Source organism: Macrotis lagotis, chromosome 1, assembly GCF_037893015.1.
Source record: "Macrotis lagotis isolate mMagLag1 chromosome 1, bilby.v1.9.chrom.fasta, whole genome shotgun sequence".
NCBI classification, from domain to species: domain Eukaryota; kingdom Metazoa; phylum Chordata; class Mammalia; order Peramelemorphia; family Peramelidae; genus Macrotis; species Macrotis lagotis.
In genome coordinates this window covers 873,444,296-873,466,793 of record NC_133658.1, presented here as the reverse complement: position 1 = coordinate 873,466,793, position 22,498 = coordinate 873,444,296, and the positions used below count along the sequence as shown (strand labels likewise).

Sequence of the window (22,498 nt, the reverse complement as noted above, 5' to 3'; positions counted from 1 at the left end):
AGAAAATCAGTGAAATTAAAAGACAGAAATGAGAGAAAGCATTCTGGGCTGGGAGACAGATATCGACAAAAGAGAGAGACAGAAGAAAGAGAGTCATATGTAAGGAACTGCAAGTAGTCTCATGTGACTAGTTCATAGATTGAGGAAGAAGAGCAGTAATGCAGGGTGTGAAGAAAAGTTTTCAAAGCCAGAGGACTTTATATTTGATCTGGAGGTGAGATTTGAAAACCATTGAATGAGAGGTGGGGGGGAGGGGAGGGTATAATAGACGTACATTTTAGGAAAAACAATTTGGCAGCTTCTTGGAGAATAGATTCTAGTGAGGCAGGGAGGCCTGTCCAAAGGCTATTGCAAAACAAAAAAAAAAGTTATTGCAGGGGCAGCTAGGTGGTGCAGTGGATAAAGCACTGGCCCTAGAGTCAGGAGAATCAGAGTTCGAATCCAGCCTCGGGCATTTAATAATTGCCTGGCTTTGTGACCTTGGGCAACTCACTTAACCCCATTGCCACATATATGTATATATGTGTGTGTGTGTGTGTGTGCATGTATTTAAAAAACTATTGCAATAATCTAGGGAAAGATGATAAGAGCCTGAATTAGGGTGGTAGTTGTTTGTGTGTGAATAGAGAGAATCAAGTGTAGACACAAGATATTATGAAACTACAAATGATAAAATCTGGCCACAAATAAGATATGTGCAGTAAATGAAAGTGAGGAATCAAGGATGATGCCAAGATGGCAATCCCAAGTGACTCAATGGTCATGCCCTCAATAGCATTAGGGGAAATTTAGAAGAAGAGAATATTTAGGGAGAATGAGAATGAGTTCTGATTTGGACATGATGAGTTTGAAATGTCTCCAGAACATCTGATTAGAGATATTTGAAAAGCAGGTGTTGATATGGGACTTTTGGAAAGAGATTAGGGTTAGTTATTTAGTCCTGAGGAGTATCTGAGTAGAAAGAAGAGTTCAATTCATGGAGCTGATGAGATCATCAAGGCCAAGATTATAAGAGGGAAAAGAGAAGAGGACCCAGAATAGAGCCTTGGGGGATACCCATTGTTAGTAGGCATGACATAGATGAACACCCAACAAAGGATTCTAAGAAGGAGTGATCAGATAGGAAGGAGGAGGATCATGAAAGAGCAGAAACATGAAGACCTAGAGATGAGGCTACCAAAAGGAAGACTGAGAAAAGGCCATTTGATTTGGCATTTAAGAGATCCTTGGTGACCTTAGGAAGAGCAATTTCCACGGAATGATGAGTTCTCCAGCCAGGTTGTTGTTGGATTTAGAAGCTGGACTATGAAGAGAGGAGTGGGAGGCATCTAGTGTTGACAGCTTCCTCAGAAGGAAGAGGAAATTATCAAACAACAGCTAATAAGTTGGTAAAATCAAGCCAGGGTTTTTTGTTCTGTTTTGTTTTAATGATAGAGGAGACAAAGGCTTGTTTGTAGGCAATATGGAAAAAGTCAATACACAGGGAGATTAGAGAATGGAAAAAGAGTGGAATGATAATGGGAACAATCTACTGAAAAAATTAGGAGGGGGTTATATGGAGGGTATGTATAGAGACAAAGGAGAATTACTACTACTGATTCCTTCAGTGTGCTGGGACCAAAATAACCCATCAACAAGAGAATTATTAGCATTATAGGGCCAGAGAAGAAGCAATGGATGGGCTTGGTCTCAGAAGTGGGATCAAATGTTGGCTCAAATACTTAACTAATTGTGGATAATTAACTTTTCCTTAGAGAACCTTAGGGTAGCTAGGTGGTAGAGAGGATAGAGCACTGCCCTTGGAGTCAGGAGGACAGGAGTTCCAATCCAGCCTCAGACACTTGATCCTTACCAGTTGTGTGACCTTGGGCAAGTCTGACTGACTCACATCCAGGGCCATCTCCAGTCATCCTGATTCATATCTGGTCACTGGATCCAGATGGCTCTGGAGGAGAAAGTGAGGTTGGTGACTTAGGCAGCCCCCCTCACTCAAATCCAATTCACTTGCTTGTCATGGCATCATCACCCTGATGTCATGGCCTTCTTCAAGAAGGGAGGACAAACATCATCAGTGAGTCTTATCAGAATTTGAACCCAAGTCCAGTCCTCTTACCACTGCTTCAGGATACCTCACAGGATTATTAGGATAGAAGCCTCTAAAGAACTGTATAGTGTGAGCAACATGGGAAATCATTTGTAAGAGCCACACGACTCTGGTCTGAGTAATGCTTCCATGAGTTAACAACGTCAGACAGGCTGAACCCCTCTGCCTTTGCTGCAGAGGGAAAGAAGATTTGAAGACTGAGATGAAAGAAACAAGCCCAAGTCCAATGGCCACTTCTGGAACTGGGGGCATAAACATAGAGTGCCATTGTCTTGTTACCCAGGATGTAACCCTCTCCTCATGAATGAGTGTGGATTCCTGCCAGACCAATGCTGCCCCATCCCTGGGACTCAGAACTTGGAGAGGGCCCCTAGGGACTGGCCAATGGTCCTTCTCCAGGCCCATGGCCTGGGGCCTGGGCCCCAGCACGTGTTCCTCATGGAACAAAAGCTATCTCCTAATTGTGCTGTTTGTGCTGGCACTTGCCCCGTTGTTTTTGTAATTTTTCATTAGCGCCTGAAGCTTTTTCCCAGGTCCTTTCATCTCATTTATTTTAGGGCTGTAACTGTTGCAAAGAACCCTGAGCAGGGAGTCTTTTTCTAAGATGGCACACCCATAGGTGATGCTAGGCCAGGGCTGTCACGTCTTCATGGGGTCCATTCAAACTTCAGCCAAAGAAGAGATGCTCTTTTTTCTAAAAACCAAGGTGCATAGACCAACAGAGCTAGAGGTGAGAACGGGGAAGGGGAAAGATCTAGGAACCAAAAGTGTCAGAGTTAGAAGGGCCCTTAGAACACAGAATGTCAGATTGCTCTTAGAAAACAGAATGTCAGACCTGGAAGGGCTCTTAGAATTCAGAATGTCAGTCCTTAGAACAGAGTATGTCAGAATTAAAGGGAATCTTAGATACCACCTAGTCTGATAATCTCTTTTACAGAGGAGGAACTAAGACTCAGGAAAGTTAATTATTTCCTCAGGATCTTAAAGAGAAAAAGTAGCTAACATTTAAATAGGACTTAATGGTTTGCAAAGTATTTTTACATATATTCTCTCATTTTATCCTCACATCAACCTTGGAAGGTAGATACTATCATTATCACAAATTGAAGATGAAGAAACAGGGGTTGCATCTTGTCCAGGACCAAATAGCTTACAAGGGTCCAGGGAAGAAATTAAACTCAAGTGTTCCTGACTTGAGATCTAGCACTTATTCATTAAACCTCCTCACTGCCTCTAAACCAATCCAAAGATGGGAACAGGTAAGAATCAGACCCAGGGGTTGAGGGGATGAAGATGTTTCTTTCCACCCAAGGGTATAATAGGACTCAGAAAAGCAGAGAGGCTATTAAAGAGAGGAAGGAAGGGAAGAAGAAAGCCAGAAAGGTTTTTAAAGTGAGGGAGATGCCATTTATGAGGCACCTACTGCAAGCCAGACCCAAGCAGCATTAGATTTAAAATTCCAGATGTTCCAAGGACTAGTGTAGCAATAGAGTATTTTGAGGGAGTTCAGGTTCTCCCCAAATTCCATCATCTGGCCATAGGCTTCCTCAGGACAGAAGTGGAAAATCTTCATTTGATGACACAGAACTTCACAGTTAGATGGGGGTCAAAGCTATCAGTGACAAGAAAAATTTGAAGAAAACTACAACTTGTTTTCTGTGACATTCTGTGTTCTAAGGAACTTCCCAATTCCAACATTTTAAATTCTAAGAGCCCTTCCAGTTCTGGCATTCTAAGTTCTAAGGTCCCTCCCAGATCTGACATTCTATGTTCTATGGTCCCTTCTTAATTTATTACTCTGACTTCTAAGTGAGGAAAGAGTTAGTGTTGACTATTTGGAGATGTTAGGTTTGTAGCTCAGTCAGGACAGTGATGCTAATTTGGGGTTTCTGGCAGGATGGGATAATCACAACAATAACAATACTTTCAAGGAACTGGGAAATCGGCAGTATGGGTGACATCCATCTACTGAGATACGTATGGCAAACCCTCCATGCTTTTCATAGACAATTCCATGAGTTGCCTTGATGATTAATCTTTTAGTTAGACTGGAACATAAAAGACTCAACAAACATTTATAAAGCAACTACTATGCTTCAAATACAGTGCTAAATGGTTTGAAAATATTTCATTTAATTCTCACAACTCTTCTGAAAAGGTGATGTTACAAATCTCATTTTAATTGTTGAGGAAAATAAGGAAACTTCCAAAGGTTGTGACTTACCTAGGGTCACACAGCTAGTACCTGGAGGTGGATTTTAACCCAGGTTTGCCTGACTCCAGGGCTAGTGCTCCATCCACTGTGTCACTGTCTGCCTCAATCTATTGATGGATTGAATGATTTAAGCAAAATTAATGACTACTTATCCAATTTCTTTCAAAGGGAATTTCTCTTCAAATAGAGGTTTGGACTAACTTCTTGAATCCCTTCTAACTCTAGATTCTAGGTTTCATAACACTTTAAAGATTTCCTTTGTTCCCCAAAATCCTACAAGGTCAGTACTGCAAGTACCATGTCATCCTTCTAAGAGCCAAAATTGAGAGATGGGAAGGTGTTGGTTTAGGAGTTCAAAGCTGGGTGGGGGCTTGAGCACATGTCCTCCATCCTCCTAGTTGGGGGCTGCATGAAGATCAATCATCCCTACCCTGAGGGCTGCTTCCGAGAGGATGTGTGCACATTTTCTACTGCCAAGTTTGCTCTAAGCTCTCCAAGAGGCAGACACCCAGATGAGATCAGGCCAAAAGACGTGTTGGTGCTTTGCCCTCCATTTCTGCAACACCTGCTCCTGTGAGCTCATCTCTGCCCTGGGCAGTCCTATGTACTACACTGAGCTCTGGCACAACGGGCACTGGCAGTTTGAGGCTCCTCTGAGAAGAGAGCTCAGCTTGCCAGAAGCCGAAGGGGTGGACCATAGATGTCCAAAAACACAACTATTCTCCTAGCAAAGAGATCATACCTGGGAAATGGAAGGGAATCTAGATCTGAAACTGGGTGTGGAATAGAGATTTTAAGATGAAAAGTCTAGGCAGAGACTCTTCCACTGATCAATAAGCTATAACAAATACAAAGGAGTACCCAGCCTGGAGGAAGAAGGGAGGGTGGGGAGCATGAGAAAAGTTAGTCTATTGAAAAGAGAAAAGACTCCCGCCCCTCCCCCAATCCTCAAATAGACAGAATAGCTTATTCCTCATTCTGGACTAGAACAACACAGTTGAGGGGGTTCTGAGAACAACCCAGGATGTCAGAGCTGGGAGGGCCCCTTAGAACCCAGGATGTCAGAGCTAGGAGGGCCCTTAGAACATATGATGGCAGAAATGAGAAGGGTCTTAGAACACAGAATGTCAGAACCCAGAGGGCCCTTAGAACACAGGTTATCAGCTGGGAGGATCCTTAGAACACAGCATGTCAGAACCAGAGGGTCCTTAGAACATGGGATGTCAGAGCTGGGAGGACCCTTAGAATCTAGGATATCGATAGCGGAGCCAAGATGGCGACAAGAACGGATCGTGTCTTAGACGCTCTCATAAAATTTATAAGCTAAGGACTCTAAATTTTCCAGAGACAGAACCCACAGAGGGACCCAATGAGGCAGTTCTCCTACTCAAGGTAACCTGGAAAAGAGCTGAAAGGCTCTGCTCCCTGGGGTTAGAGGGGTGGCCTGCCAGAGGGGCAGCCCACCAGAGCGAAAGAACTTCAGCCTCCCGGAGGCAGCCCCAGGCGCTGGGAGCCACGGCTCACAGCAGTGGGGGAGTTTCCTGAGCTACACTCTGGGGAGCATCAGGCACAAATTGGGGGAACAGAGGGGGACCTCTGCCAGAGTGAGCACATGAAGCCCAGCCCTCAGGGCACACAGAGAGCAGCGTGGCCACCACAGCCCAGATCCAGGAAACAGAAGCAGGTAAGCAGGAGCCCCCAGGGCATGAAACCATTGAACCTAGGGAGGGTAGTGAAGAGAGAAACTGCTAAGCTCTGTCCTCGGTCCCTGGAACAGGACTCTGACCACATTCAGATCCTGATCCCAGTCTAGGCCCCCCATAGAACAGCAGGCCCCCCCCACCTCAGCCCCGTGGCAGAGGTGGGGCACATATGGTCATTCACAGACCAGGAGGGAGAACAGAGCCTCACACACTGAGATCCTTGTGGGAGTGTCCCAAAAGTTCAGGAGGAACCCCAAAACCAGGCTCAGGCTGGGAAAATGAGCAAGCAGAGAAACAAGAGGAAGACCAATGAGAAATATTTTGCAAATGAACCCAAGAAGGATCAAAATACTCAGTCTGAAGATGAGGAAGCACAAGCTCCTGCATCTAAAGACTCCAAGAAAAACAGAAATTGGGCTCAGGCTATGACAGAGCTCAAAAAAGACTTTGAAAATCAAATGAGGGGGTTGGAAGAAAAACTGGGAAAAGAAAGGAGAGAGATGCAGGAAAAACATGAAAATGAAGTCAGCAGCTTAGTCAAGGAACTCCAAAAAAATACTGAAGAAAATAGCATGCTAAAAACCAGCTTAGGTCAAATGTATAAAACAGTTCAAAAAGTTATTGAGGAGAAGAATTCTTTAAAAAGCAAAATTGGCCAGATGGAAAAAAAAAATAAGAAAACTCTGAGGAGAACAAATCCTTCAGACAAAGAATAGAACTCAGGGAGATTGATGAATTTACAAGAAACCAAGACTCAATATTTCAAAACCAAAAAAAATGAAAAATTAGAAGAAAATGTGAAACATCTCATTGAAAAAACAACTGATATGGAAAACAGACTTAGGAAAGATAATTTAAAAATTATTGGAATACCTGAAAGTCATGATCAGGAAAAGAGCCTTGCCATCATTTTCAAAGAATTACTACAGGAAAATTGCCCTGATATGCTAGAAGCAGAGGGCAAAATAGAAATGGAGAGAATCCACCGATCTCCCCGAGAAAGAGATCCCAAAAAACCAACCCCTAGGAATATTATAGCCAAATTCCAGAACTCCCAAGTCAAAGAGAAAATATTACAAGCAGCCAGAAGGACACAGTTCAAATATCATGGAGCTGCAGTCAGGATCACACAGGACTTAGCAGCAGCTACATTGGAAGTTTGTAGGGCTTGGAATACAATATACTGGAAGGCAAGAGAGCTTAGAATGCAGCCAAGAATGAACTACCCAGCAAGGCTGAATGTCCTCTTCCAGGGAAAAAGATGGACTTTCAATGAACCAGGGGAATTTCAAATGTTCCTTTTGGAATGGCCAGAGCTGAACAGAGGGTTTGATCTTCAGATACAGGACTCAGGTGAAGCATGGAGATTGGGGGAGAGGGGGGAAATATGAGGGACTTAATGAGGATGAACTGCATGCATTCCTGCAAAGAAAAATGACACTGATAATACTCATATGAACCTTTTCAGTTAATAGAGCAGGTAGAGAGAGCTTTTATAGTTGAAGCACAGGAGAAAAAGTTGAATTTGAAGATAAAATATGGTATAAAAATGGAGGCAATAGAAAAAAGGGAAATGTAATGGGAGAAAGAAAAAGGAGAGGGGGAATAGGCCAAGATATTTCATATAATAAGATTTTTCTTTATTACAATGAGCTATTGCAATGATATGGAAGAGGGGAAGGCAAGGGGGAATGAGAGAATCTTCGCTCTCATCGGAAGTGACTAGGAGAGGAAACAGCATATATACTCAATGGGGTATAGACATCTGGAGTAAGAAGGGGGGGACAGGGGGAAGGGGGGGATGTGAGTGATGGAGGAGTGGATGGACTATGGGGGGGGGGGAGAGTGGTCAGATATAACACATTTTCTTTTTTACTTCTTGCAAGGGGCTGGGATTGGATGGCCTGTCCGGGACCATAGAGCCAAGTGGATTCTGGGCCTAAGGGGTGGTATGGGGGCTCAGGGCCTCTTGGCCCCAGGACCAGGGATCTTGTCTGCTTCGCCACTCAGCTACCCTACAGCAGAGTCAGAGTGAAAGGAGAGAGAAAATATAGTACATGGTAGTGGAGAAATAAGAAAGGAGGGAGTTGCGATCAGCGATGGCAAAGGTGGAAAAATATGGAAGTAGCTTTTGTGATGGAGTTATCATAAAGAATGAGATCCACCCATGACAGAGTTGTTGGTGTTGGAACAAAGACTCAGGCACATTTTTTATTATTATTATTTTTTGGGGGGTGCAGGGCAAATGGGGCTGGGTGGCCTGCCTGGGGCTGCATAGCAGGGTGATCATTGGGTGTCTGAGGCCAGATTTGGACCTGGGTGCTCCTGGCTCAAGGGCCAATGCTCCATCTGCCACCCAGCCACCCCTACTATTATTATTATTTTATTTTATTTTGGGTCTTTTTTTCTTTTTTTGGTTTTTGCAAGGCAGTGGGGTTCAGGTGGCTTGCATGTCACACTGGGTGATTGTTGGGTGTACGGGGCCAGATATGGGCTTGGGTGCTCCTGGCTCCAGGGCTGGTGCTCCATCCATTGCGCGACCTGACCATACCTACAATTATTACTGTTATTTTTTTTATTTTAATTTTTTTCTCTCCCCTTTACTTTATTGCTCAAGTGAGCCTATATTTTTTTGGGGGAGGGGGTATTTCATTTCCTCTTAAACAAGAATATTTTATTAATGTATAAAAAACATTATTTGTACAAAATAAGAATAAATATTAAATAAAGATTGAAAAAAAAAAGAATCCAGGATATCAGAGCTGGGAGGGCCCTTAGAACACAGAAAGTCAGAACTGGGAGGACCCTTAGAACATATAATGGCAGAAGTGAGAAGGGTCTCAGAACATAGAATGTCAGAATTAGGAGGGCCCTTAGAACCCAGGATGTCAAAGCTGGGAGGGCCCTTAGAACATATGATGTCAGATGAGAAGAGTCTTAAAACACAAAATGTCGGAACTAGGAAAGAATCTAGAATGCATAATGTCAGAACTGAGAAGGGTCTTAGAACACAGAATTTCAGAACTGGGAGGAACTTTAGAAAGAAAATGTCATGGTGCTCCATCCACTGTGCCACCTGGCCATACCTACAATTATTACTATTATTTTTTTAATTTTAATTTTTTTCTCTCCCCTTTATCGCTCAAACGAGTCTATTTTTTGGGGGGAGGGGGTATTTTGTTTACTCTTAAACAAGAATATTTTATTAATGTATAAAAATACTAGTACAAAATGAGAATATTAAATTTAAAAAATTTAAAAAATTAAAAAAGAAAATGTCAGAGTTGAGGAATGGGAGGAATCACCCTTTCCACAAATGAATATAATATCATGCCTTTTGTCTCTTTCCTTTCTCTATCAGACACAAGGTCTCTTTTTCATTATTTTTCTCCTTGCACTTCCAAAGCCTTGACTAAATTATCTGATTTACTCTGTATTTTCTAACCCAGGTAGCATCCTCACCCCTTTTCCTACTCTTATCGCTTGTCCCATCTCCCTTCATCCAGCCAAGCCTGGCTCTGCCAGCCGCCTTTCTCAACATCTTACCTGACTTCCTTCCTTCCCTCAGGGCTCTGGGGTGCCAGACTGGGCCAGGTCTCTTCCAATCCACTTTTCCACCTGTCTCTGCTCTGAGTGACTGTCCGACACTCCCAGCTTTCCCTGTTTTGCTTCAATGTTTGGTGTCTGTCACCTCTCTCCCAGGCCTGCCAAGCATTTCTATTCCCATCTACAATTCAAATTTGTTATATTCTGCCAGTAAAACAGCACCCCGGGTTCCAGGAGATTGAAGAGAAGGTACCAATTTTCAGCAGTAGTAGATTCCATGAAGCCCCTGCATGGTAGGAAGTGCTTGGGTCCTGGAATCAACAAACTTCAGTTTCCAGTCTCAGTGATATAACCAGTTCACTCTGAGACCCCAGGAAAGTCATTTCATCCTCTTAGGCCCCAGGTCCGGCTTTTTTTCCTTTGTGAAATATGGGGGTGGCAGAAGGGGGGAGCTGAACTCAGTGATCCTTATGGTCCCTTTGAGCTTTCAAATTTCATTTCAAAAGTCCTGTCCAACTATGACCTTCTCTGTTCTAAGGATCCTCCCAGTTCTGACATTCTGTGTTCTAAGGGTCCTCCCAGCGCTGACATTCTATGTTCTAAGAGACCTCCCAGCTCTGACATCCTGGGTTCTAAGGACCCTCCTAGCTCTGACACCGTATGTTCTAAGATCCTTCCAATTCTTACATTCCATGTTCTAAGGTTCTTTAACAGCTCTGAATCTTCTTTGTGTTAAGGAATTTTCCAAATGTGATATTCTTTATGCTAAAAGTCCTTCCAGTTTTAAAATTATATGCTAATTTCTTAAATTTCCCCCAGTCTTTGTAACATTTAAAACCCTATATATTAGGTTTGATATTACTTTACTCCACTCCATGGCTTTTCTAGAGTATTTTGTCCATATTACCACCACCCCCATTTTATGGAGATCCAGTGAACAGGAGACATGCCAACATGTAGAACCTAGATCCTATTGTTGGTCTCCTCCCATGATTCCACCATAACTCATAGACCCTGGCCTGGCTAAGAGGCACTGTGTACTCCTCCTTGTGGCCAGCCCTATCTATCATTCACAGACCTAAGATGTTGAATAGACCAGCCTATGTGGGCTACGTTAGGCAGTATTCCTGGACCCAATCAGACAAGAAGATAAAACCCAACATCTTACCCTAAGCCCCAGTGAACCTGAGGAACCTCAGGGGCTGCTCAACAATTCTCTGCTTCCGAAGCCCTGTGGGCTATCCTATCTCCCTAAATAACCAGGAAACAGTAGTAACCCAAGGAGGTGGGAAAGATCCCCTGGTTGAGGGAGGGTGAAAAGTACCTCCTCCTCCAGGTAGGAGCTCACATCGGCTCCTACTCTCTTGCTGAGCTCAATCATATGGGCTTAAAAGCTGCTACAGAGGTATCAAGTGTGGCACATGCCAATATATCTGGCTGGAGAGCTAATTCTCTTTTATTGAGACTGTCTTAGAGGAAAGAAGGTTTGCAAACTGGACCTGGTGTAACAAGGGATAGCTCAGAGTCCATCTCCATTCTGACAGAGTGGCCTTGGATTCTCATCATCTGAAGTCAATCCCAGTTCTAATATCCTATCCCCAAGCTCCACCATAAGCATGGGACCAAGGGTTCACACAGCCCTGAGCCTCCATTTCCTCTTAACCTTCCTCAGACTACTAGAAAGTCACCTTGTAATTTCTCCAGTATTTTAGGGAAGGGAGGTGGCTTCAGGCAATGGAAAGGACCCCAGAGTTGAACTCTTGTCCAACTGTTTTTACATTCCCTACCTCATCTCCATCCTATGAGGAGCACAGGGGATAGAGTGTTGATTAGAACTCAGGAAAACCTGAGTTCAAATCCAGCCTTAGATACTATGTGTGTGACCTGATTGCCTCACATGAGCCCCCACTCCAATCATCCTGATTTATATCTGATCTCTGGACCCAGATGATTGTGACTTAGCACAGCACCCCTCACTCAAATTCAATTCACTTGCATGTCATGGCATCACCTCTCTGATGTCATGGTCTTCAGAAAGAAGGACAAACATCATCATCATTGGGAGCAACCATTTTAATAACAAGCTCTATCACTTATGCCCTGAATGATCTTTAATAAGATGTCTTGCCTTTCTGAACCCCAGTTTGCCCACCTGTAAAGTGGAAATAAAAAGGGTTACTAAGGAAAAAGTTTTATATAATATAAATAAATAATAAAAACAAGTTTAAGACTTACATTCAGGATGGATCTTAAAGGCCTTTGGTTCTAACCTCTAACTAAAAAAAAAAAATCTTTTGCTTTTCCCCCCCAGAACACAACATTTAAAAAATCAATTTATATTGCTACTTTTTGGGTTTACATCTCAATTATTTCCTCTCCCTTCCCCCTCCAGAAACTAACTCTTTTTAACAAAACAAAAAGGGGAAAAACACAACTCAGCAAAAACTAACCAAAACACAGGTAAATAACTAATAACAATAGCTAAGAGTTAAATAGAGCACTTACCCTGGCACTGAGCTAAGAGTTTTTCCATTATCATCTCATTTAATTCTTACAATTATCCGGGGAGGTAGGCATTATTATCAACATTTTACAGATGAAAAAATCTTGAGGCAGAGAAAGGTCAAGGGCATTTGTCCAGAATCATATAACTAAGAAGTGTTTGAGGAAGGACTTGAATTCAGACCTTTTCAATTCCAAATCCGACATTCTATCCATACCCACAATCTCTTGCCTGTGCAAAGAAGGTTGGGAATTGCTTTCTAAAATCTCTTCTGAGGTCAAATGTAGTCTATAATTTTACCAGACTCCAGTTTTGATTGTTTTACAATGATTCCCTTTCCCCCTGGATTTACATATCAGGAAATTGAGGAAGAGAAATGACTTGACCAAGGTCACACAGGTATTAATCGACAGAGCTGAGATTTGAACTCAGGACTTCCAACTCCCCATCCATAGTTATTAACCTATCTTTTAACAAATGATGCTACAAGGAAGCCAAAGTTAAAAAAAAAAAAAAGCCTAACAGATACCTCTCAGTTCATGCTGTAAGCTATAGTTTGCACTCTCCAGGGGGCTTTGAGGACCCTGGCAGTCAGACTTGGAAGGTACCTGAGCAATGATACAGTAGGAGCACAGGTTTGTAGATTAAGAGCTAGAAGGAACCTCAGAGGTCATCTACCCTGGCCCCTTCTTTTTTCTAGATTAGGAATCTGAAGCTTTAAAAGGTGAGGGGACCTGTCCAGAGACATACAAGGAGCAAAGAACAGAAACAATATTTGATTTGAACCTTTGATTTCAAATTAGGTTCCTTCCCTCTCTACCTCCCCACCCCCCCATCACACATCAACATTAGACAAAGTGTGGTTCACAAGGGTTCCTCCTGCTCCCCAGTCTGTGGGAAGGCCCATAACATCTATGCCATTCACAACCTGTCTCAAACTTGCTGGGCTACCAAGTCAGCAGTTTGGCTGGTGACCTGAACAGAACCTGATGGAGAACATCAGGCTCCTTGTGCTTGGCCTTGGGCCAGGATGTCTGCAACGCCTCTCTTGGTCCCCACCTTGAGCATGTGACCTTGAGCGTCAGGGACTCCAGGTGTGTCGGCCAAAAAAGCCTCTCTGTTAAATTGCACAGGTAACAAGCCCACGACAGGCTACTGTGGGGTGTTGACCCTGGCAGATTTGTCCAGTTTCAGGCAACCCAACCACATGAAACACTTCCAGAGCACGCCTTAGTCTCCCAAGGCCTTGTGTAACTGCTATAACTGCTACTGAACCTGAGAGCCCTGAATCTAGCATCTAAAGACCTGGCCTGGAATCCTAGGCTCTAGCTACGTGATTGCTGGTAAATCAGTGAATCTTTTTGAGTCAAGCAGCCTTCTCTATCAAATGAGGGCACTGGACCAAGGGCTCTTCTGGTCAACCACCACTTGTTAAGCACCTACTACAATACATGCCAGGCACTGGACTAGCTCTGGAGAAACAAAAAAAGGGCAAAAACCAGTCCCGGCTCTCAGGGAGTTCATAGTCCAAAGCCAACAGCTAGATACGGACAGGTCAACTGTAATAGTGAACCCAGGAAGGAACTGAGATGAAGGGGAATAAAGAAATGTCTCCTGGAGAGAGATTTGAGCTGGGACTTCTAGCTCAAATCCCATGATGGTGTACCCTTAGTTCACAAAATCCAAAAGACAAAAGAGTAGGTAGTTAGACCCCAAGGGTGAGCACCAAAGGTCCCAGCTAAAGGCGGCTATAGGACCCACAAGCTGGAAGGCACCTTACAGGCTATATCATCCAAATTCTTTTTAAAGATGCTGCCTAAAGCCAGGAGATCTGGGCTCCAATCATGCCTCTCTTATGTCGAACTATTTGACCATGAGCTTACTTCCCCTTTCTGGGTCTGTTTTCTCATCTTTACAATGAGGGAATTGGCCTAGGATTACTCCATAATTGGAATTTGATTGGAGGGAGGGGTCCTCCTTCCTTATGGTTGTCTAGAATTTAGAGCCAGAAGGGACCTCAAAATCAGATGGTTCCTAAGTCTGACCCCCCTCCTTTTCTAGAGAGGAGCCCAAAAGGGCTGGAAGGACAGATCCTAAATAGACTGACCATGAGAGAAAGAAATCCAGTCAATCCTGAGAAATGTTTGGAGCAAGATTACAGTGGGGATTCTCCTCTCTGCACCCCCACCCCCACCCTCCCCAAACCACACACACACACACACACACACACACACACACACACACACACACACACACCTACCGTGTGGTCATACCCACACCTGGAATCTCCAAACAAGCTACCTTTGTTTTCTTCTCTGTTCTCATGAGAACTTGCAAGCATCCATGTGGGTCAGTGGCTGCTCCCTCAGGGTGGTGATGTTTTCTCCCATGAAATAACATGAAGAGCTGGCTGAGGAAGGTCCCTAGAGGTACCCAGAGGTTTGGGGGAGACAGGTCCTTGCCCGGGGATAATTCCTTTAACTGTGAAATGGGGATAATAGCTCCTATCTCTCCCAGAATTGTGAAAACCAAATGAAAGAGTATTTGTAAAGCTTTCAGCATATTGACTGTCACATACTAGGTTTCTGAGTATTTTAAGTGAAAGAATTAGACAAAAAGTTCTTTCTACTTCTGATGGTCTATAGTGCTTTGCAGTTTTAACCTTTATTGCAAGGGTTTCTCTCAGCTATAACACCCCCCCACACACACAGTCTCATCTGGTTCTGGTAGCTGAAGGCCTTTCCCGAGTGACATTCTAGGTTCTATAAGAGCTCTTCGTCTCTGAGGGTCTAAATTCAAGAGCCTTTCAAAAGCTAACATTGGTCAGCAATAAGCCTTTATTAATAGACTGTGTCAGCCACTAAGTTCTGATGCTACAAGGAAACACAGAAAACAAAATAAGCTCCCTGTCCACAAGGAGCTCACATTGTAATAAGAAAAAAAATGGGGGAAAAAATGGTCATAACAAGACATAGGCAGAATGAAGGAAGATAATCTTAGAAGGAAGGCACGCACTAGCTAGACTTTCAAGAAAGCTGGAGGTGAAAAGTATAGAAAGGTGAGGGAGAGCATTCCAAGGATGGGGATTGGGGATCAAGAGATGTCACGTGAGGAACATCACACAAGGCAGTTAATCAGATCACAAATCATGTGGAGGCTGAGTTGAGAAGGGCTTTAAATGCCAAAAGGAGAAGTTAATATTTAACCTTGGGACTCTTGTCATCTGGACCGAAGAGCTTACCTTTATCCAGAGAAAATAACCCAGTCTGGTAGTGAAGGAATAGAGGACAACACTGACCCCAGTTCATTCCCCCATCCTTGTTACCCTTTTTCCTTTTATGAAACAACTTTGGGGTTTTACCTGTTTCTGAGTTCCAAGGGAATTTTGAGAGGGGCAGAGTTTTCTGGGAAGAGTGAAGGAGGAAGGGATTTTATCGGCTCTTGGGTCTGTTAGGCCTTCTCAAACAGGGGAGCCCTTTAGATGGGTCCTCAATGGGTGAATAGGGAGTCACGTTGGAAAACTCTTCAATGTCTCCTCACCATCTTTGCCGAGTCCCGTTAGAAATGTCAAAATCATGATTCTAGCCCCCTCATAGTAGCTCTCATGTCTGAATCTGCCAATTTTACTGTAGTGTGCGTAGGATTTCACTACCACCCGAGACTATTGCCATAGCCTTGAGACTTCTTTGCCTTCATTTTCTCTCTGCCAACCATATTTTGTATATCTGTTCCCTTCTGTGATTTTAGTTGTGGGTTCTTGGGCAGGTTAAGTGTCTCTGCTTATCCACTGCCAGGCTTCAGTTTCCTTTCCTACAAAAGGTTGGACTAGATAGCCTGAGTTTCCTTCCAGCTCTAGGATCCTATGCCACAACAAAAACTTCCAATGGCACTTTTTGTCTACTCAATCGATTTCAAGTTTTTTCAGCTTTTAAGGTTCTGAGGTCCCCCTCCCCTTTAAGTTTTATTGATGTTTCTTTTTGTTGCCCTTAAAAATCATTTCCCACCAACTCCCTCCTTGCAACAGTATCCAAAATTATATATTCACCATCTAAAGCAGCTTCACTAGACTGTAAGCTTGGTCACTGTGCTGACCAAAATTCTGAAGTCTTTCAATGCTGCTTTTCTTTACACCATTGGAATAGTCACACAAATTGTTCTGATTCTGCACACTTTACTTTCTTCCTCAAGCTTTTGACTTTTTCCTATCCATTCATGGAACAATAAATATGCCATCACATTCACATGCCACAGTACTGAGCTGCTCCTCAACTGAGAGGCACCTGCTTTTTGTTTTCAGTTCTACTACGAAAAATGCTGTTATAAAATTTTTTGTATTCATGGCATCTTTTTTCTACCTTTGACCTCCTTGGGGTACCTGACTTGTAGTGGAATTCCTGGGTCAGAGTTTAGTACTTTAGGACAAAGGTGTAAGATTCAGTTGTGAATTGTTTTCCAGAACTGTTGGGACTAACTCATGGTTCCACCAAGAGTATATGAGCATGTCTTAACTCTTCACAGCCTCTTCCAACATTTGCTACTTTTATCATTTGCTTATCTCTGTCAGTCTGATGTGTGAGGAGAAACCAGTTATTTTCATTTGCATTTCTCTTATTAATGATTTAGAAAAATTGCTGATAAAATTGCCTAATCATTTCCTCTGTCCACTTACCTGTTGGTGAATGACTCTTGGTCTTAATCAGTTGTATTAATTGCCTATATATCTTGGTTATTAGACCTTTAAAATTTCCCCCAAATACTCTTTTCTTCCAGTAAGAACTGCCCTGATTTTGTGCATGCAAAAATAGTTTTTCAGTTTTATGCAATTGAAATTGTTTTCGCTTCTGTGATCACTCCTGCCCCCGAATTCTCTCCTTCGGAATTTCTAACTGACCTTCCCCCCTCCTTTTTTACTTTTATCTTAGTATTCCCCTCCTTGAACTTGATTTTCTAACCAAATTTGCTTGTCTTAAACATGCCTGACATTCTCTGACCTCTGCCTTCCTTTCCTGCTCCCTATGTCATTCCCACTGTCATTCTTCCCTCTGTACATCTACATATCTATCCTCTAGTGTCCAGTTGAAATGGCATCTCCCCTGTGTGAAGTATTCCCTATTACCTTTCCTTTTTGATATGAGATCCAGATCACTCTCATGTACTTATTGTGTAATACCAGGAAATATCATGATCTTCTAAAACCTTTTTTAAGATAAGCAATTTAGAATTGAAACTTAAGAGATCAGTCATCTGGTTGTTTCATATTTCCTCATTACACTGCAAGCTTTAAAAAGGAGTATGGAACAGCTATAAATCTTGCATCTCCCCCCCTCCCCAACAGACAATCAGACTCCCAGTTCCATGTCTCTCCCACATTCAATGGCTTGGGAGAGGGAAAAAGGAGGCTATGGATATTGCTATTAGTGTTCTAACCAACATCCTCCTGGACTATGGACCTTCTCATGATGTCATTGTTATAGGAACAGGAAGGCTTTGGTGAAATGATTTTAGATTTTCAGAAGCTGGGGAAATAGGGAAGGGCGACCTTAGTGATTTCCCCAAAAGAATGTGAGAGGAAAAAAAGTACTGTTTCTCCTGTGGGACTTCTTTCCTCTCAGGACAGGGGTAACTGCAATCAATTATGATATTCCCTCAAAAATTAGTTAATGTTCCCCTCTTCCCTACACCTATCGTATATCCTTCAAAAGGATGAAAGTTCCCTAAGGCAAGAACTATTTCTGCTTTTGTATCTGCAACGTCAAGTACACATAATATGTGCTTATTAAATGTGTGCTGTTTGCAGAACCAAACTACAAAAGGCAAAGTGAGTCACATATAGCCTTCCTGCTAAAAAATATTCAATCATTTCATTGGTAGGAATAGCATCACAGACAAACTCCCTATCAACATTCCTGCCTCTAGTTTGGGGCTATTAAGACATGTACAACTGGTCACCATATTCAAGGAGAGATCCAGCTGATGTCACATATCTTGGTCTTTGGGAATTAAAATTAAGAATTTTTCATAATTCTGTACAAAGGCCATCTTTTTTCCCTTAGATTATATTGCCTTGGTAAAGGAGAAAATCAGCTATGGTAGACAAAAGCAGGAGCTAAATCAATAAATTACACTAGGGGGAAGAAGGAGGGAAGAATTTTCCATGGAAGAAATAATAATTCAGAGAACCAAGGAGATCATTTGGGTCTAGGAAGATTCCATGAGAAAGGACCTTGATCCCTATTCCCCCAGTAGCCAGTGGAAGATTATATAGGCTCTAGTTAGAGCCAGGCAGGTCAGATTGCACCCCTGAACCTCTCATTTGCAGTAACTCTCTCTGTATGGAAGCATAATTAGCTCCTCCCCCTCCCTTGCAGGAACAAGGTTTTTGCATTATACCCAGTTCTTAGCATCTAGCCTCTCTATAAATGCTAATAAGCTGACTATCTCCAATCTGAGAGCAGCTCTAGACAAAAATCCAGGATGCCAGTAAACCTGCATGGTTCGGCAAACAGCAAACAGGCTAAGCAGCCTTGAGAATTTGGCCATAGGGTTCAAATGCATGTGGTTCACTGAGGTCAGCACAAAACCTTAGACTGTAGGATCAAGCCAAAGTCCCAGATACTTCCCCCACAGTTTGTCAGTGGTTTCTCAGTCACCAAGCTGCCTCACCTAGTCATCTTCCAGATAAGAACTCAGTAGCCAGACATTCTATTTTTAAGCCCTCTTTTGTTTTCCCTAAAAGAAAGAATCAAGCCTTGTGTGTTCTTGAGATCCAGATTGTCAAAGTTGAGATACTAAGAGAAAAGGGTGGGCTTTGACTTCAGGAAGAGAGGAATGCTGCTCCAACTGGTGGGCTCCAGACCAGCCAGGACACGCTGACATTCTCCTAGCCTGCTCCACCAAGGGGCTCCAAGAAAAAGGATCCTGATGCCTCCACTGGTCTCTGCTGAACTTCTCAAATTGCTGGGTTTGCTCAAGAAAAAGTTTGCCACCAGCGAGAGTGACAGGCGTAAGCACCAACCAAATGTCCTTTTCAATGGGTATTTATTCATTCACTTATTTCTCAAGATGTGCACACTCAAGTATTAAGTTTGGCCAGGACAACTCATGGCCCCTTAGTATGTACAGGGTCCTCCAATTGCTTGGGGTACGTACGTATAACTTCATAGCTAATGCACCACACACAAGATAAAACAGGAAAGTCTAAACCCCCCAAGCCACTCCCACACAAACCGTGGGGGAGGGGGACGCTAACGGTAGCACCCCTCAGAAAGAAACCAAAGCACGAGGAGAGGAGAAACACAGGGGCGGAAGGCAGGCTGGGATCCGTCTTGGCCAGTCACTCTCCCAGGCTGGGTGGTCAGGGGATAGAGTTCAAAAGATCCTTCAGGAAGTTGTCAGCTAAACTGATTTCTGAGAGAAGTCCTGAAAAACAGCATAGGAACATTTGTTAGGATCAGAGGAGGCCAGCAGCTGGGGGTGGGGGGTGCCAACAGGGGGAGTAGGAAGCTGTTCTGTGGATTATGAGGCCCTTCCCCCGCCCTCCCTGCCCCCCCAATCTGTCTGCCCTCCCTTCCCTCAGGACCCAGTCTTGACTGCAAGGAAAACCTTGAGTGTGGGCACAGAACCAGAGGCTCTGGGCTGAAAACATCACTCAGACTGGAGGGGACGGAGGGAGGACCAGCCCAATCTTGGTCTACACAGGAAGAAGCTAAACCCAAAGAGAGTAAGCAACTTGCTCAAAGTCACCCAGTCAAGAAGTTGACAAACCAGGATTCAAAGTCACCTGATTCCAGCACTTTGGGACAACACTGCTATCAGAGCTGATGGTCAGCCACAAATTCCACTCAAAGCCCTTCTGTGAAGGCAACCCCAAGGCCCAGGAGGCCACCCCTATCATCTGACTCTCCTTAATGAAGGAGTGGGGCCTCGCCCCCCATGCTGATCAAAGCCCTGGTGCTCTGGTCCCCTATCTCCAGTGTTCTTTCACTCCCCTCCCCTCCCCTGGACAAAGTGGCCTGTTCCCAAGATCTGGAATGAACCTGTATGTAGGCTGCCCCTGCCTTTCAGCTTCAATGTTTGCCAACATCCTCATCACCCATTCCCATTGATACAATCCTAGACAGTATTCAAAGCCCAGCTAAAGAAGTTTTCCTTAATGTCCCCTGGGAGAAGTCATTTGAATTGTAGCTCTTTTGTGAGAGTGACAATTTTCTGTCTTGCTTTGTAATTATCTGCCTTGCTCTCATGCCAGGCCCTAAGCTGTGACAGGCCCCGTAAGAGCAATGACCATCTTTTCTGCCCATCATAGATATTCAATAAATATTTATTAGAAGATGGTCAACATTGGAACTATAACCAACTCTCATTGATAAATAAGTGGTAGAAATCGGCTCTATTTGAATTTGAAGAAAATATTTAAACTTACAATTGAAAATAGGTATGAGGGGCAGCTAGGTGGCATAGTACATAAAAGCACCGGCCTTGGAGTCAGGAGTACCTGGGTTCAAATCCAGTCTCAGACACTTAATAATTACCTAGCTGTGTGGCCTTGGGCAAGCCACTTAACCCCATTTGCCTTGCAAAAACTTAAAAAAAAAAACTTTTAAAAAAAAAGAAAAGAAAATAGGTATGTCAGTGTGTTCTGGAAATTCAAAACAACTCAGGAAGAATATTGAAGTTATAGCAGAGAGTCCTGACTTAGGAGAAGTCTAAGTGCCATTCAGCCACCCCAATTAGCCCTCTCCGGGCCAACCTGAACTGATCCTTCCTCTGGAAGCCCTAAACTGAAGCCAGTTTTGTCTCCATTTCACTTTCTGTGAAGGGTAGGAAAGGAAGCTGAGAGTCTAAAAGCGTGAAGGCCCATCTGCCTTCCCTCCCTCCTCTGCTCAGAGCTCCCCCTGGCTTGCAAATTTCTTTGCAACTGATGGTGAGATGTTAATGGTGGAGAGGCCCAAGGAGATGGAGAAATCAGAGAGCAAATTTCTGGATTGAATAATTTTTAAAGTTATTATTATTTCTGCAAAATTAGCTTGGTAATATGTTCTTCACTATGGTACAAGTACTGTAAAACATCCATCTTTTTATTTAGATTAGGTGGTTTACAGGCTAGGGCTGCATCTTGAGTTCTACTACTCTTTGGAACACATTACTCCATGTTCCCCTGCATTTTCTGGTGAGTATAGAATAGTGTTGAGTAATTAGAATTTCCTTTCCTTTGATCCCCTACAAAATTTGTAACAGAATCATTAACTTTAAGGGTTTTTTTTTTTTAGGTTTTTGCAAGGCAAATGGGGTTAAGTGGCTTGCCCAAGGCCACACAGCTAGGTAATTATTAAGTGTCTTCGACTGGATTTGAACCCAGGTACTCCTGACTCCAGGGCCAGTACTTTATTCACTGCGCCACCTAGCTGCCCCTACAGACTTATTTCTTTTAGGTTTTTGCAAGGCAAATGGGGTTAAGTGGCTTGCCCAAGGGCACACAGCTAGGTAATTATTAAGTGTCTGAGATGGGATTTGAACTCAGGTACTTCTGACTCCAAGGCCCGTGCTTTATCCACTATGCCACCTAGCCACCCCCCAGAATCATTAAACTTTAACAACCACATGTCCTTGGAGTTTGTTATCTTGGGTTTTCTGCAGACTGACTATGGATCCTTCAATTAGTACTTTGTTTTCTGTGTTAAGTTCCAAGCAGTTTCCTTGCATTATTTCTCTTGTAATAAGGTGTTCAGGTTTTTTGATCTGCTGTGCTCTGCTGGAAAACCTATAATCCTTAAGTATCTCTATGCAGTCTCTGATATGGAGGGCATACTTTAATGTTATTGTTTTATGCTTCTCTTCCAGATTATCCTTTCATTTCATTCTGGAGGAGAGTGTGAAGCTGATGACTCTGCCCAACCCTGCCTCACTTAAATCCTATTCACTTACAAGTCAAGACATCATCCTCCTGATGTCATTGGTCCTCTCTGAAAACAATAACAATACTTCCCATGTATTTGCATTCCCAGTTCTCTTTTGTTTCCTTGGGGAGACTAGCCACTGAAAGTGAAGTTTTTCAATTTTGCTAATTATTTTTGCTGTGCAGGGCCAAATTTCTTCTCTCTCAATTCTTATTCCCTTTCAAATCATTCAGAAACAGTATACTGTGGTACCATGCTCTCTCCAGAATCCATAGGATCCTCTATCTCATCCGGCATTGAATCAATTTCCTTTGTTCTGTGGTATTCATTCAGAGATGCCTGAACTCTTGTGCTAAATTTGGAAAACATTATTTCCATCTGCTGTTAATATTTTTCCTGTTGGTTTATCTGCTTATGTTCAAGGTCCTTGAATTTTCATCCTCCTGACTATCTTTAGCAATTTCATTTATTTTACCCTATTGCTCCCTTTCACACTCCCTCTTCCCTGATGATGGTTTCCCTGGAGACTGA

At 43.2% G+C, this 22,498-nt stretch overlaps 1 protein-coding gene and 1 long non-coding RNA gene across 2 annotated transcripts in view; both read right to left on the bottom strand.

Moving 5' to 3' along the window:
• Window positions 1–10,126, bottom strand: part of LOC141491200 (uncharacterized) — a 42,436-nt gene extending 32,310 nt beyond the window's left edge. The window contains exon 1 of the long non-coding RNA XR_012469522.1: window positions 9,569–10,126. This is a non-coding gene — a long non-coding RNA (uncharacterized LOC141491200). The remainder of the gene's footprint in view (window positions 1–9,568) is intronic.
• Window positions 10,127–14,386: 4,260 nt separating this feature from the next.
• Window positions 14,387–22,498, bottom strand: part of UBR4 (ubiquitin protein ligase E3 component n-recognin 4) — a 160,818-nt gene continuing 152,706 nt past the window's right edge. The window contains exon 106 of the mRNA XM_074218273.1: window positions 14,387–19,490. Coding sequence (XP_074074374.1) covers window positions 19,426–19,490 — 65 coding nt within the window. The 3' untranslated portion in view covers window positions 14,387–19,425. The remainder of the gene's footprint in view (window positions 19,491–22,498) is intronic.